Source organism: Ovis aries, chromosome 18 (assembly GCF_016772045.2).
Source record: "Ovis aries strain OAR_USU_Benz2616 breed Rambouillet chromosome 18, ARS-UI_Ramb_v3.0, whole genome shotgun sequence".
In the NCBI taxonomy this organism is placed as follows: domain Eukaryota; kingdom Metazoa; phylum Chordata; class Mammalia; order Artiodactyla; family Bovidae; genus Ovis; species Ovis aries.
In genome coordinates this window covers 7,467,924-7,482,213 of record NC_056071.1, presented here as the reverse complement: position 1 = coordinate 7,482,213, position 14,290 = coordinate 7,467,924, and the positions used below count along the sequence as shown (strand labels likewise).

Here is a 14,290-nt window from a genome sequence, read left to right as displayed (position 1 = left end):
TTTTTGAAAATGTCTTCCATTTTCCATGACTCTAGAAGAAGTCACGTAATTATGTTTGATGGCAGGCTTGCTTTATAATCCTAAATTATTGCTTCTTTGTCAGAGTTTGATTTTCCACTCAATCATGTAACCTCTCCTTACAGGGCATCTTCCGTCTCCTTCTCAGGAGAAAGGGCCACTCTCCTTTTTAAAATGTTCATTTATGCCTCTAACTCTGCCACAAAGAGGTAAGGCTACAAAGCAAACACAGAGAACAAAGTTCCTTGGATGCTAACCAACATAATTTCCTTGTCCTATGCTAAGGGCCATTGAACTGCCTGTGGTGAAATTGCTCGCTGTATTTGTAATCCATCAGACACTGGGTATTAGAAAAACATTTCCGAACCCTTGTGAAGAATGAAAATGAAGAGCTGAAGTTTTATCTCCAAATTAATCCAGTGACATGCAAATTAGAGGATTTGCTTTTCCTTGTACAAAAAGAAAAAAAAAAAAAATCCCAGAAAAAGAGCACAGACTATTTCTTCCTTAACTCAAAAGAAAAAGTTCAAATTTTAGGAAGAAAAACACAAGTACAAAGGAAATGTCACAATAGACATGCTACCTGATTAAACAGCAAACTGAGGCCTTACTGATTTGGACTCTCAGCGGCCAGTGGCACAAGAACAGCCCTTGGGGGCATTCTCAGTGGCACTGTGGGGCAGGCAGCGCCGTGAGGGAGCAGCAGGGAGTTAGGACGTGCCCGCGCCAGGCACTGAGGCGCCTTGGGCCGTCCTGCACCCAGTCCCTCCAGCATCTCATGGCTCTCTTACGATCATGCCCCCGTCCGAGGTCAAGACACTGAGGCTCACAGAGCTCAGGATACCTGCCTCAAGCCTCGAGGCTTCTGGTGGCAGAACCAGGTTTCTTTAGTTAGCGGCTGCCCGGCTCTGCAGCTGGGGAAGAGGAGCTGGTGAGCATCCATGTGGGAACAGTCTGAGTCACTGCTGAAAAGGGAGGAGGCGCACAGAGGAAGCCCTGGCAGTGGCCAGAGGGTCGAGCCCCGGGGCAGGACAGCCTCTCAGACTCTCGGGGGCATCAAAGGGCCAAATCTAGGGACACACGGAGTAATTGATGACCAAGTGTATCTGCTCTGTGATACAGCTCCATCCATCACCTCAAGCTCCTTACAAATGAAAGATAAAGACACCTGCTGTTTAACCAGGTGGCATGTCTATAGCGACATGGGTTCTACTTGGGAAACCATTCTAGAGGGCTACTCACTATTTATCAAAGAGCCAAAATATTCACTCAAAATCACTGTGTAAATAAAAAAACACCACAGCTCTGCTAAAGGAAGGTGAGCACTTCCAGAACATGGGCTAGGCAGAGAGGCTAATTTTGAATAGTTTTTGAACGTAGGGTCTTCCTGTGGTTTCTCAGGAGAAATATTTAGCATTTTTCTGAACCATCGTCATCTCATAGTGGGAAAAGCAGGTGATTCCTAAGCAGCCCTGATGTAACATGTGTGTTGATCAAGCAGATTCAAACACCACAGTTAAAACCAAGCCTAAAGGCTGAAATAAACTCCTAACCAGTGACCAGAAATGTAATCCGCTCCACGTTTTTACTGTTATGGTGGGCAGTGACAAGGGTTCTAAGGAGCAGGCTGGTTAGATGCCAAGTCAGGGTTATGACAAAGATCCCAGGTGGGGCTGGAAGAACCCGCCTGCCAATGCAGGAGACACAGGAGATGCGGGTTCGATCCCTGGACCAGGAAGATCCCTTGGAGAAGGGCGTGGCAACCCACTCCAGTATTCTTGCCTGGAGAATCCCATAGACAGAGAAGCCTGGAGGGCTGCAGCCCATAGGGTCACAAAGACTGAAGCAACTTGGCACACACACAAGGATCAGGAGCCCAGAGGCCGATCAGCTCAAGTGTGGGCCCTGGAGAGCAGAGGTCTTCCCCCACCAAGGGACCACCTGCCCCGTCACCACCCCGGCTCTGCGCATGGGGTTCACCCAGGGGGCCTCACCTCTTAGAAAACTCCAGAGTTTGGAAAACTGGAGGACATACTGGTAGTCTGGATGGTGACTTTTATGTCCAAATCAAAATCGCCTGAGGACATTTTCTCAACTATTTTTGGAACCGGTGCTTACAACTGTTCTGCTGAGAAATCCCCCACATCCCAGGAGAGGCACCTGCAGGGATCATGGCCTCAGCTCACCCTTGCCCACTGCCTGGACCACTGCAGCCATGTGCCATCGAGACTGGAGCCAGCCTGGCTGGTTGACTACCAGTGGGACACAATCACATGACTCCCAAGAGCAAGCCTCTGCAGTCACAGGATGTGCGGGAAGACATCTCCCCGGGCCAGCTAACGCCCATGGGGTCCCTAAGACACGCGCGACTTTAGCGCAGATCTGAAAAGCTAAGAACACACCTCCGATTTTGACTGTGAAATCTTCGGCCACCATGCAGTTCCGGGCAGCGAGGTCTCTGTGGACAAACTTATTGGCGTTGAGGTATGCCATGCCATCTGCAATCTCGCCAGCCATCTGGATCATTTTGCTTAGGCTGGGAGGTGCTAGGACTGGATTATTCTGTTGGAGAAAAAAAAAAAAAGATACACATGAGAATTTAGGAATTCTTCCCACCCCACGCTCTTTCAGGGTTTCTTGATCCTCTTTCGTTCAACCTGAGCACCCCACGTCATTCTTCGAGGAAACCAGGAGTGGCTCAGAAGGAGGCGGTGGCACTGCCCTTTGACCCAGCGCAGAGCTGCAGACAGGAGCGCCTATCAGCACAACTCGGACCAGCACCTTTGGTGTTGCGGTGGGACTAACAGCACTTAAAGTGAAGCCAGGAATTTTTGATATTAAGAATTCTAGATGCTCAAATTACAACTAGTCTAAGTCTTCCTTTTATGTCTATAATTCAAGTCCATATAGGGAAAAGGAGGGAGGGGACGTTACAAAGGCTGTGTGGAAATAAGCAAACAGCCCTGAATGGACACTGGATACATTATTTTCCACGAAAGCTTTGTTATAAATTACTTACTCCTCCTCTTTCCCTTCCACTTTCTTCTAAAGTACAAAGACATCAAGATTAATTTGTTCCCCTTACAGAGTGGCATTCCTTGGATTATAATTTTCTGTGCTTGATGTGGAAAGCAAGTCCTTGACAGTTCATTTAAGTTCAGCGGACGCCTACTCTGGAGGGGACTGATGTCCAACAAGTAACATGGATAAACATTTCCTCTTTGCAGAGGAGGGCAACATACCGACTTTGGCACTGAAAAGAAATACCCCCAAATAATAAGTCCACTTAGAAAAACATCATATAAAACGTGTGGCCAAGTTTCTTTACCCCAAAAGAAGATTTCTGTGCTGACCATCTCTTGCTTGCGTGAGTTCGACACTTTACCTCGGTTTCCCTGACTATAGAGCACCTCTCGCGACATGTAAAGCCGTCCTGCTTGGACAGGCCCCGTGTGCGCCCTCCCCAGCTCAAACCCTGGGCCACGAGAAGGGTGTGCACTGCCTCCTGCCTGGGCTCTTTCGCACCCCTGGGGTCAAGGCGGGGTCACTGCTAGGAGGATGACCGGGGACCATGCCTAGGGGTTGCTGGCTTTACCCGCAGAGGGGGCAGTTTCTGCCCCAAAGCTGGCTTCTAGAAGCAGGGTAACAACTTTCCAAATACTTATGGGTTGGGTCCCTACACTTGAATTCTGAAGCTACTATCAGGAATGCCTGTGGTTTAAAATCCTCATCACTGAGCTGCCTGGGGACTTGATGAGATGGCCCGAGGGTAAGCCAGAACACCCCTTTCCTGTAGAAAGGGGCCTTGTATGGATGAGCCTTTCCAGGGCTTTGGATGTGCCTGGTCTGGTACACTAGGAAAGTGCAGGTAAAATGTTTAGTTTAGGTTCAAGAAGTTGTGGAGTATTAAGTTAGGTGCTTATTAGAAGTGGCCACTCACGATTAATATGACAAACAGAGAAGGAAATGGCAACCCACTCCAGTACTCTTGCCTGGAAAATCCCATGGACAGAGGAGCCTGGCAGGCTACAGTCCACGGGGCCACGAAGAGTCAGACAGGACTGAGCGACTTCACTTTCTTTCTTTATTAGAAGTGGCCATTCATGATTAATACAACAAACAGAAGCAAAGAAAGGAACCCGATTTTAATTATTGAAAGAGAGGGCTGACTTTCCGTTGGTTCACAGTGCTAATACTGCCATGCTTTCAGATGTTTTAGAGAACAGAAATCTTTAATTTGCTTAGAACTGCTTAAGATGTGCCAACAAGCGCACCCACAGTCAGCGAGGGGAACGGGTGAACCTTCGGTGTGGGGAGAGGATGCCGTGCAGAACATAGCAGAACCACAGGACAAACACACGCAGCTTTATGCTTGACGTGGGTCAGAAAGGACAACTTTAAATCCGACAAACCTAAAAGCGAAATTTTGATATGAGAAGGACCAACCCTCTTATCCACAGGGAAGGAAACCAAGGCCCAGAGCCCGAAGCCGCCGCCTGAGATGCAGACAGCTATGGCAGAGCCAGGCCGAGGGCGATGAGCTTTTCACTCTGTGTCTGAGACTGGGGACGGGGGCAACGAGTGCTTCGGGCTCCTCAGAGGTGGCGTCCATGAATCTGATAGGAAACACGCTGCCACGCCTCCAGCCGCCAGCTGATGGAGCCTTTGTCCTTTGTGCTGGTCTGGGTATTACAGAGCGGGCTGGGGCAAGGCACTGAGGGCCAGGGGAGCTGGGCGCCCCGCGAGGCAGAACAAAGGGTGGGTGTGTCGCAAACCTCCCTGCTCGGGGCCTCGGTCCACATGGGGCTCCGTGGGCCTCGCAGAACCACACCCATCGGCTGTGAGTAAGGGAAGCCACGTATGAACAAGTGCTTGGAACAAAAACTAAGGAACTACTATTTGGGAGAAGATCCAGTTGCCGATTAAATGAAGAAAACAGAGATTAAGCTCAGAGACAGGCTACAGACATTCAAAAAGGGTAAAGAAAGGGCAGGATCCAAGGCTCATCCAGCAGACCCAATGCTTCCTCAATAGGCAGCAACGTCAGGACCCCAGTGAGGCCCAGCGAGGCAGTCAAGTGGAAGGCAGACGTGGCTAGTATTCCTTCTAAGTATTTATCTCCCAGTTTACTTTTAGAACTACTCTCTTAAAAGTCATGCCTCCAGATTATTAAAAGCTGGGTTCACGCTGCCGAAGGAGAGACACCACGGTGATGAACCTGAAGCTTGTAATACAAATTGGTATTTCTCCCGAGACTAGGAAGAGATCATGGTTCAGCTGAGGCGATGATCATTCAGAAGCTCAAGCAAGACGCTGACTGAGGATAAAGCCGGGAATGTGGATGCAGGAGGGGAGCCCCATTTTCAGAAATAGGGCTCCCTCGGCTCAACGGCTCAGACTGCCCACGGGAGGGGAGAAGGCGCACGTGGCGCGTGGGCTTCTGAGGGAGTGGGAGTCTGTGCACCAGCCTGGGGGAAGGCATCCCGGCAGAAAAGGCAGGCCGACCTGACACTGAGCTCTGACAAGCGCAGCCCAAGAGGGGCAGCAGAGACGGGCGCCCCGGACAGAGTGGGGGCAGGAAAGGCTACAGGGAAGCAGCGGTGTGGACAGGCCTGTCAGTGGGAATTGGAGAGACGGTGCTGGAGGAGGTGACACGGTGGGTAGAGAGAGTGAGGGGGCAGCAAAATCCCACAGGGGGTTGGTTCACGGGGTATCTTCGTACTGGCAAGGGCCTCTCACTGAAGATCCAGGTCTCTCTGTGGCCAGGGAATTCCTTCGTATAAAGCAGGAGTCCCCAACCTCTGGGCCATGGACCAGTACCTCCTGTCAGATCAGCATCGGCATTAGATTAGAAATAAAGTGCACAGTAAGGGTTTCTCTTAAGGCGACTCAATGGGTAAAGAGTCGGCAGGCAATGCAGGACATGTGGGCTCGATCTTTAAGTCAGGAAGATCCCTGAAGGAGGAAATGGCAACCTACTCCAGGATTCCTTCCTGGAGAATCCCATGGACAGAGGAGCCTGGCAGGCTACAGTCCATAGGGTTGCAAAGAGTTGGACATGACTGAAGCGACTCAGCATGCACACGAAGTGCACAATAAATGTAAGGTGCCTGAATCACCCCCAAATCATCCCCCGGCTCTGGCCTGTGGAAAAACTGTCTTCCGTGAAAGCGGTCCCTGGTGCCAAAATGGTTGGGGACTGCAGCTATAAAGGACCGAGAACCAAGCATGCAGCAAGGAAAGTACACGAATTTACAGACACAGGATCTTCTGGGGAAGGTTCTAAAGGAAAGGGAGGTCTGTTGATGACATGGGATGCAGAGGAAAATCAAAACTTACCTCCATTTCTGGCCTCAGAGACCGGAGGTAACTCTTGAGGTCCCCCCGGGTCATCAGTTCCATGATGACCAGCGTCGGCTGGCCCTGGGACACCACGCCCAGCAAGCGCACCTGTGAGGAAAGACACAGCGAGAAGCGCTGAGCGGGTGAGGACCCCCCACGATACAGCTCCCCGCCGCCAGGACCACCGGGCTGGAGCAGAGCCCGCACCACGGGCCCCGGGGCTCAGGGGCGGCCCTGCACCGCCTCTGGAAACTCCGTGTGCACAGCGTCTAACGGAGCAGCGGGGTGACGGGGAGCCCCCTGGAAGCCGGGGTGAGACGGCAACCCCGAGTGTGCGGCCCACACCCGGGGCCCCCTCTTACCACGTGGTGACAGTTGAACTCCTTCATCACCGAGGCCTCGTTGAGGAACTCGATCCGCTCGCGCATGCTGGCGGCCTCGTTCACCGTCTTAATGGCCACCCTGGTCTCGGGCTCATCCTTGACCACGCCCTTGGCCACGCCTTCGTAGACCATCCCGAAGGAGCCCTGGCCCAGCTCGCGGCTCATGGTGATCTTCTCCCGGGCCACCTCCCACTCGTCAGGCACGTACACTGAGAAGGAAGAGGCCGGAGCTGAGCCAGCGGGACAGGGCTGGGGTAGGACACGTTCCGGGCAAACTCCAGGCCAAGGAGGGCAAGGTCCCACTCCCTGGAGCCCACAGAGAAGAGCACCGGGGGACACGGGCACATGGCTGGCTCTGGAATCTCCCACAGGCTGGGGATTTCAGCAAGGCCACTGTATAGTCAAACATTAGAATTTCAAGTCCTCACGGATTTCTAGAGATAATTCAAAGATACCAATGGCAAGGAAGAAACAGAAAGTCGTTTAACTTCGGATGTTGCTATCTATAAGTATAAAATCCACGCTGGATTTCAAAACATAATACTTCAGTAACTTTTATACTGACTACATATTAAAACTGATAATACTTTGGATATACTTAAAGAAAACATTATCAATATGTATTTTGCTAGTTTATTTTTCCTGTTTTATATGTGGCTACTAGAAACATTTCAGGTTTCTTATGGGACTGGCATTAACACTTCCATGGGTAGCTCTGCTCTAGCCTGGACAGAGTCAGAGACCCTGGGACACTGAGTGAGCTACGGAAGCGATGAGCCCTGTCTCACTGCTCATTCCTACCGAGGAGTAGTCAGTGCTGACCAGCATGCAGGAAGGGACAGCTGATGAGCAGAAGGGTCTCCCCAGGACTTGGGCCTGGGCTCTGTGAACTCAGGGACCTCCCACCACTGGGGTGAGGGGCTGGGGAGTGAGGCTTGGCGATGACTAAGCCTGAATATGATTTCCTCTCCAGCCTATGCTTCTGGTCAGATCCAAGCTGGTTTAAGAAAATAAATAAATAATTCGAGGTAGGAGGAAGGAGAAAGAGGGAAAGGAAGAAGGGAGGAAAGAAAGAAAACAGAAGAAAATCCATCCGACCACTCTGATGGGTAGGTGAGAACTAAAGGAAAACGCACCTGTTCCACAGATCCATAAGAAATTTCAGTTATAACCACACTCTTCTAATGCTGTGTGCTCATGTGCTTGTCTGAGAGGGGAACCCCTGGCCAGCTCCACTGCTCGGAAAGAGATGGCCTTGGCTCAGAAACGCAGAAAGACTGGGAACCTGTGTTTGCCTTTATGCTTTTAGATGTTAACTGTGGGCCTTCGGCTGGATGTAAGAGAAGAAGTGGGTTGACAGCTGTATTCTATGAATCAGGCCCAGGAGATACCACCAATTTACACCTCTAAGGAATGTCCAATATGGACTATGTTAATCAATATAGAATTTTCTTTCACGTAATTTTTGTATTTCATAGTACGTAGGTATGCGTTCAGGAATGCCACAAACGGAATTCCACCCTCCATGTGGCTTAGCCACTTTATAGCCTGGAAGAGGAGGCTGATGCTTGCTTAGGAGAGTAAATACGCAAGACACCCTAGTAGGTAAGACTCTCTGATACCCCTCAGAAAGTATAAAGAGACAGTCTATATCCATTTATCTCTGAAAATCCAGGCTTGCTTTTAATCAGAATTAGCTATGTAGCACACCACGAAACATGGAGTTAAAACCAATCACATTCATCCCTTGGAGGTGGCTGAAGTCAATACTCACAATCCCTTCTCTCAATTCAGCCCAACAGCTCTGACTTTAGCCAGCAGCCCTAAGCCCTCCCGGGCAGCAGAGGCTTATGCGCACAATGCTATCAGCGTTTCCCCGGAGGGGATTTTCAGTGTGCTTGGAGAATGGTGACATGCAGATCAGCTTTCAGAGAGAGAAGTTTTTAAAGCATTTTTGAACTGCGATGTCATTTTGTTGCCCCTTGAGGAAACTAGTTATAAGATGCTTGTCCAAAGGCCAAATAAATTAAGTTCAAATACGGTGACCGTATTCCTACCTATTGGCCTGAGTGACAGTAAGCTTTGTTTTGTTTTTAAAGAATCAAGAGATTATATGATGAAAGCACTCTAGAAAGACACAGAACTTGAATTCAAATCGCCATTAGAGTCTGATTTGATTGTGCGCTCTCAAAGTTCCTAGATACTTCATAGTCAAAGCTGCAAATGCCAATCTCCTGTGCTTTATTCTCTACAGCAATCTCACTCCAAACCGACAGAGCAGGGAAGTGGCCTTGCATTTTCCTATATTAATAATAAATTATAAATAAACAATAATCTATATTAGATTAATTGATTAAAAACTACATTTATATAAACACTGCATTAAAGTCTTTTTTTTTTTTTTTTAAAGAAAAAGACCCTCTTCACAAGTAATCACTCTTTTAAGTTTGGCATGTATCCTTCCAGAACATTCTCTGTGCCTTATACGTACACACACAGATGTATAGGCACGCGTGTACGCATATATGCCTTTTAGTTTAGACACATTATCCGCTTTATTTCTGGCTGTGGTGGGCTTTGCTGCAGCGCGCAGGCTTCCTCTGGCTGTCGTGGGCGGGGGCTACCCTGCTGCAGTGTGCGGGCTTCTCACCACTGGCTTCTCTTGTGGCAGAGCTCAGGCTCCAGGTGTGTGGGCTTCAGTACCTGTGGCTCGTGGCTTTGAGAGTGTGTGCCCAGCAGCCGTGGCTCAAGGGGTTAGCTGCTCCCTGGCATGTGGGATCTTCCTCGACCAGGGATCAAATCAGTGTCCTTGCATTGCAAGGCGTATTCTTAACCCCTGGACCACCAAGGAAGCACATAGATGCCTTTTAAAAATACAACTTCGCGAGACCTTTATAATGTCCTCATCATTCTACATTTGATTCCTATTCAGAGGACTCTGCTTTTGACTGATTCTATTGTAAACACAATTAGAATTAGAAATTATTAAAGCAATCCCAGTAGTAAAGATCACACACTTATATACAGTGCTTTCAATCGCTTCCTCATTTGACGAGGATGAGCAGTCAGAATAATCAGGACTCTTTATTCCATGTCTCCTGCATACATGCTTCCATCTGAAGCATGAGCGAGGCAAACAATTTTCCTAATTCCACTCCTTATGCATTTGACAGACTGGGTCCAGCTCCTCCCACAGGCCAGCTTGCCTGCAATACCCCCAGAACCTCACAGTCCTTCCCCACAGCAACTGCATCACACGCTAACACAGTGCCCAGGACTGCTTTACCCTGACTTCTCAACCGCCTAGTTCTGTGACCTGGACGTGTTTCTTCTCTGAGCCTCATCACCCAGCGAAGAGACAGAAGCATCAGAAAATCCATTCTACAGGGTTTCTTGGTGGCTTAGGCGGTAAGGAATCTGCCTGCAATGCAAGAGGCCAGGGCTTGATTCCTGGGTCAGGAAGATCCCCTGGAGAAGGGAATGGCTGCCCACTCATGTTCTTGCCTGGAGAATGCCATGGACAGAGGAGCCTGGCGGGCTACAGTCCATGCATGGGTTTGCAAGGAGTCAGACATGACTAAGTGACTAACACTTTCACCTTCATAAGGATATAAGGATCAAATGGGTTGGCATTTGTGAATGCCCCTAGCAAAGGGCCAGTTAGTGGCACCCAAGGGCAAAGGGCTCACCCTGACTATCTTTGAAAAGGTTGGATTTTGGCAAACTAGGAAGACAAGATAGCAAAAAAGGGGGAAAAAAAGCACAATCCAACTTCCAAGTAAGACCTTCTCAGCCGTTTAAATTAAACAGCTCTCAAGAGTAATTACCAGAGGGAATGTGAACGGGCTATGGAGACCCTAGTCAGGAGGGAATGAACAGAAAATCTCCCGAGATACAAAACGCTGAGAAGCCGTGGTGATCAAAGACAATTTTAAAGACATGGAACTCAAGGTAGAACTAGTTTAAAAGGACTGCTTTGTCAGCTCCAGCATGTCTTCAACTAGATCCTGACAACTACACAGCTTTTCTCATTCTAGCATAAAATTTCAGGCAATTAAATAAATGAATTACTGTGTTGGCCACATTCATCTCTGAAGCCCGTATTCTCTTGGGGCAGCTCAAACAGTCCTAGAATTTTTGACATATGCAGTGAATTGCTCAAAACTTTGGTTTTTTAAAAAAGAAAAGTATTAGTGAAGACAGATCTGAGGTCAAAGGTACCTCAAAACAACGCAAACGTATTCCCCTGAATTACTAACACTCAAAAGTTCCCGAGCTGGGACCTCAGGCAGGGACTTACCATCAGCTGCACTGAAATACTCCGGGTTCACAGAGGCATACAGCACTCCATTTCCCAGCCTGCTGTTATTTCTGCCAAAAAGACAAAATTTAGGTGAGGAAAAAAAAAAAAACCCCACACATTTCTGTTTGTACTTTCGTCTGTTTTATTTGTTCTGATTCATTAAGGACCAGGAGGAGTGGGGGAGGGGAGTGCCATCAGGACAGCTCACCCTAAAGCCTCTCTTGGCTTCCTCCTTGGCCTCAAATTAGAAACATTTCTTTCTTTACTTCATTGGAAACTGAAAGCTTATTTTATGGACAGGGTTAAAATACCATGTTTGAAAAAGCTTTGCAGAAGCAGCAATATCTGTGATGGGTCAACCAGACTCCAAAAAAAAAAAAAAAAAACAACAAATTTCTGCTGTTGAATCATTAGAAAATGTTCTCTTTTCTGTAAAGAACATTTGACTGGAAAATCAGATTTTCTGATCCATAAGATATTTCCTTAAACTCCTCAAAAAGTTCATCTTAACTCAGGTTCAAATCATCAAACCAGTCCGAAGCAGCACGTGTCTGAACTTCGCACCAAGGCACTCACCTTTTTCTATGGAAGACATACAGCATTATAACCAAGCCTCCCACTATCAACAGAACCGCAATGGGCAGAGCAATCATCAGGTGGATGAAGTTCTCATATGTCGCTGCAGAAACAAGCCAGAAATGAGAGCATGTCAGGAGATGAACATATTTCATATTTAGTTGAAAGTATAAAAAAAATCCCTGGGAATTCCTCTATTGCTTATCACCAACTAGGAATTCTAGTCGGCTATAACAAAAAAAAGAGAAAGAAAACCAAGTCATTTGCAAAATATTAAATAAGTGCAGACTGAGAAATAGAGTCATTTTTATTGTCAAGCTAAGTATATTCTGAAATAGTTCAAATGATGGATTTAAGTAAAATAATCTCTGGTGGCTCAGCGCTAAAGAATCTGCCTGCAGTGCAGGAGACCTGGGAGACAAAGGTTCAATCCCTGGGGTAGGAAATGGCAACCCATGCCGGTATTATCGCCTGGAAAATCCCATGGACAGAGGAGCCTGGTGGGCCGCAGCCCACAGGGTTGACAAGAGTTGGATACAGCTGAGTGCACACACACAGACACACACAGCTAGACGACTATCAGTGGAGTCGCACACATTTTGTAAAATAAGATGAATAGATTTTTATGTATATAGTGCTCAAGCTCAATCTGTCTTAAGACACTTCCACAGACAACTTAAAAAAACAAGAGTAATTAGATGGCACCCTTTACCAAAGCTGCTCTGAATTCTCCCCCAGACATCAGAGGCCACAGTTACAGGCTGAGACCACAGGGCTCACCCCTGCTTGTTACCACGCTCAGCTCTTAGATGACAGATGACAGGCTGGACACTGACCCACACGCTTAGAAAATGCAGCTGGACGCTGGCCATCAGTATGTCCACAGGTAGCAGAACCACCAGACAAGTGGGCTACACACACTGCAAGGAGGCAGGGAGGAAACAGGAGTGTGGAGGGAGTCAGGAGAAGCTGGCCAAGCATAGCATGGCTGGAAGTGACATGCAGAGAAGCCAGGGCCGGCTCCCAGCGGCCCTGTCCAGGCTAAGCAGCGTGAACTGCACCCTGCAGATGAGGAGGGACAGGGGCACCCTCCAGCCCTGCAGGGAACTTGATGGCACCCGGGTGGGGAGAGCTGGCTGTGCCCGAGGACAGCCTGAGCGGCTGGCAGTGGGGAGGGGACTCTGCCCTCTCCAGGGGAGGGGTCCTGGGCATGTTCTGCATTACCCAACTTGGACCTCACGAGGGAATCACTGCTCCTTTTCTATGAACGACCGAGACTCACAGAGATGAACTGTCCCCCGCAAGGTCACACAGGCAGCGGGCTGGCCTGGGCATCTAGGCTTCCTGTACCCCAGCTCGCACTTTCCCCATGAAATAAGTGCCTTAGAGGCTCTGAGCTGAGGCGGTGGTGGCAGCTACAGAAGCTGGACCCCAGAGAGAATGCAGAGGCAGAAAAGATGAGACGTGGGTCTGAATGAGAAGTGGGTGGCAGGAGAGAAGGAAAGGGGAGCGTTGGCCGCGAGGCTTCTGGCTTGGGGACTGTGCGGGTTACAGGGCCACAGACTGAGCTGAGGAATAGAGGGGTCGGGAGGGATTCTGAAGGTGCCAGCTGTGATTCTGGTTTTGTGCATGAGGCATCTCAAGCGCCTGTGGGATATTTGAGAAATGTCTATGTGGAAATGAGGGTGGAACTCACTAGGGACCCAGTTACATCTATTAAGCCCCCCCATCAATAATTACTTTGCCACTAAATACTACTATTATTATTACTCTGTAAGGACTACTAAACCTATTTTAATTTTTTAATTAAAGTATTTTTATCAAAATGCTCTAGAAATGGATGCAGGCTCCTACATTTTCTGGTTCTTGGAAACAGTTGGAAGTTAACACAGTTTTTGGGAAGCTAGCGGAGGGTTTTTTGTTTTTTTTTTTTGCTCCCCGAGGACTATTTATTCTATTTGTATCACTTGTACTACTACTGGTCAGGGTGTACCATGTTCTTTTTGAGTTTCACATTTCAACAGGGACATGGAGAAACCGGAACACATCCAGAGAAGAACAAAATGATTGAATGGCTGGAAAATTGGTTTCTGAGACTGGCTTGTGAGAAAGGGCCCAAAACTTGAGATTATTTAGTCTGGAGAAGAAAAGCCTGAAGAGTAATTTAATAGCATTCAAGCACATGAAGAGCTCCTAAAAGGAGAGCAGTTGCCAGAAAGCTTCCAAAGCTTCTGTCTCCTCTGAGGACTGAGCAGGAGAAGAGGTTCAATCGTAGCAGGAGGGAGTCTGGTCTGACACAGGAAGAGCCTCCTGAGAGTAAAGCAGGCACATAGATCCAGTTTCCCGGTGGTGTTTGCCAACTCCTGCCGGAAAGGTGCCACCAGAGGGGCTCTGGGTGCCCCACGGGCTCCCAGGACCCACAGGGTCAATGGGGGGGGCGGGCGACAGCAGATAGGACGGCTTCTTGCCGACAAGCCAAGCTCACTGCGTCAGAAGCCCACACTGCTGTTTCAAAGAACACAGTGCCGCCTGAGTCCTCTAAACCTGGGCTCTGTTCCTGAGGGATAGATGTGGACAGGGGAAGGCCACAGAGCAGGGCAAGAAGTCGCTTCTTTGGGGAGGGCTCTGGGAGTACGGAGAAAGTTCCCTCGCTGGAAGGCATGGCACC

The 14,290-nt window shown here is 48.7% G+C and overlaps 1 protein-coding gene across 1 annotated transcript in view; it reads right to left on the bottom strand.

Moving 5' to 3' along the window:
- IGF1R (insulin like growth factor 1 receptor) overlaps positions 1 to 14,290 on the bottom strand; it is a 304,031-nt gene that overhangs the window by 21,022 nt on the left and 268,719 nt on the right. Inside the window, exons 14-18 of the mRNA XM_027957015.2 lie at positions 11,623 to 11,725; positions 11,044 to 11,114; positions 6,723 to 6,952; positions 6,358 to 6,468; positions 2,421 to 2,580 (exon numbers count right to left, since the gene is read on the bottom strand). Coding sequence (XP_027812816.1) covers positions 2,421 to 2,580; positions 6,358 to 6,468; positions 6,723 to 6,952; positions 11,044 to 11,114; positions 11,623 to 11,725 — 675 coding nt within the window. The remainder of the gene's footprint in view (positions 1 to 2,420; positions 2,581 to 6,357; positions 6,469 to 6,722; positions 6,953 to 11,043; positions 11,115 to 11,622; positions 11,726 to 14,290) is intronic.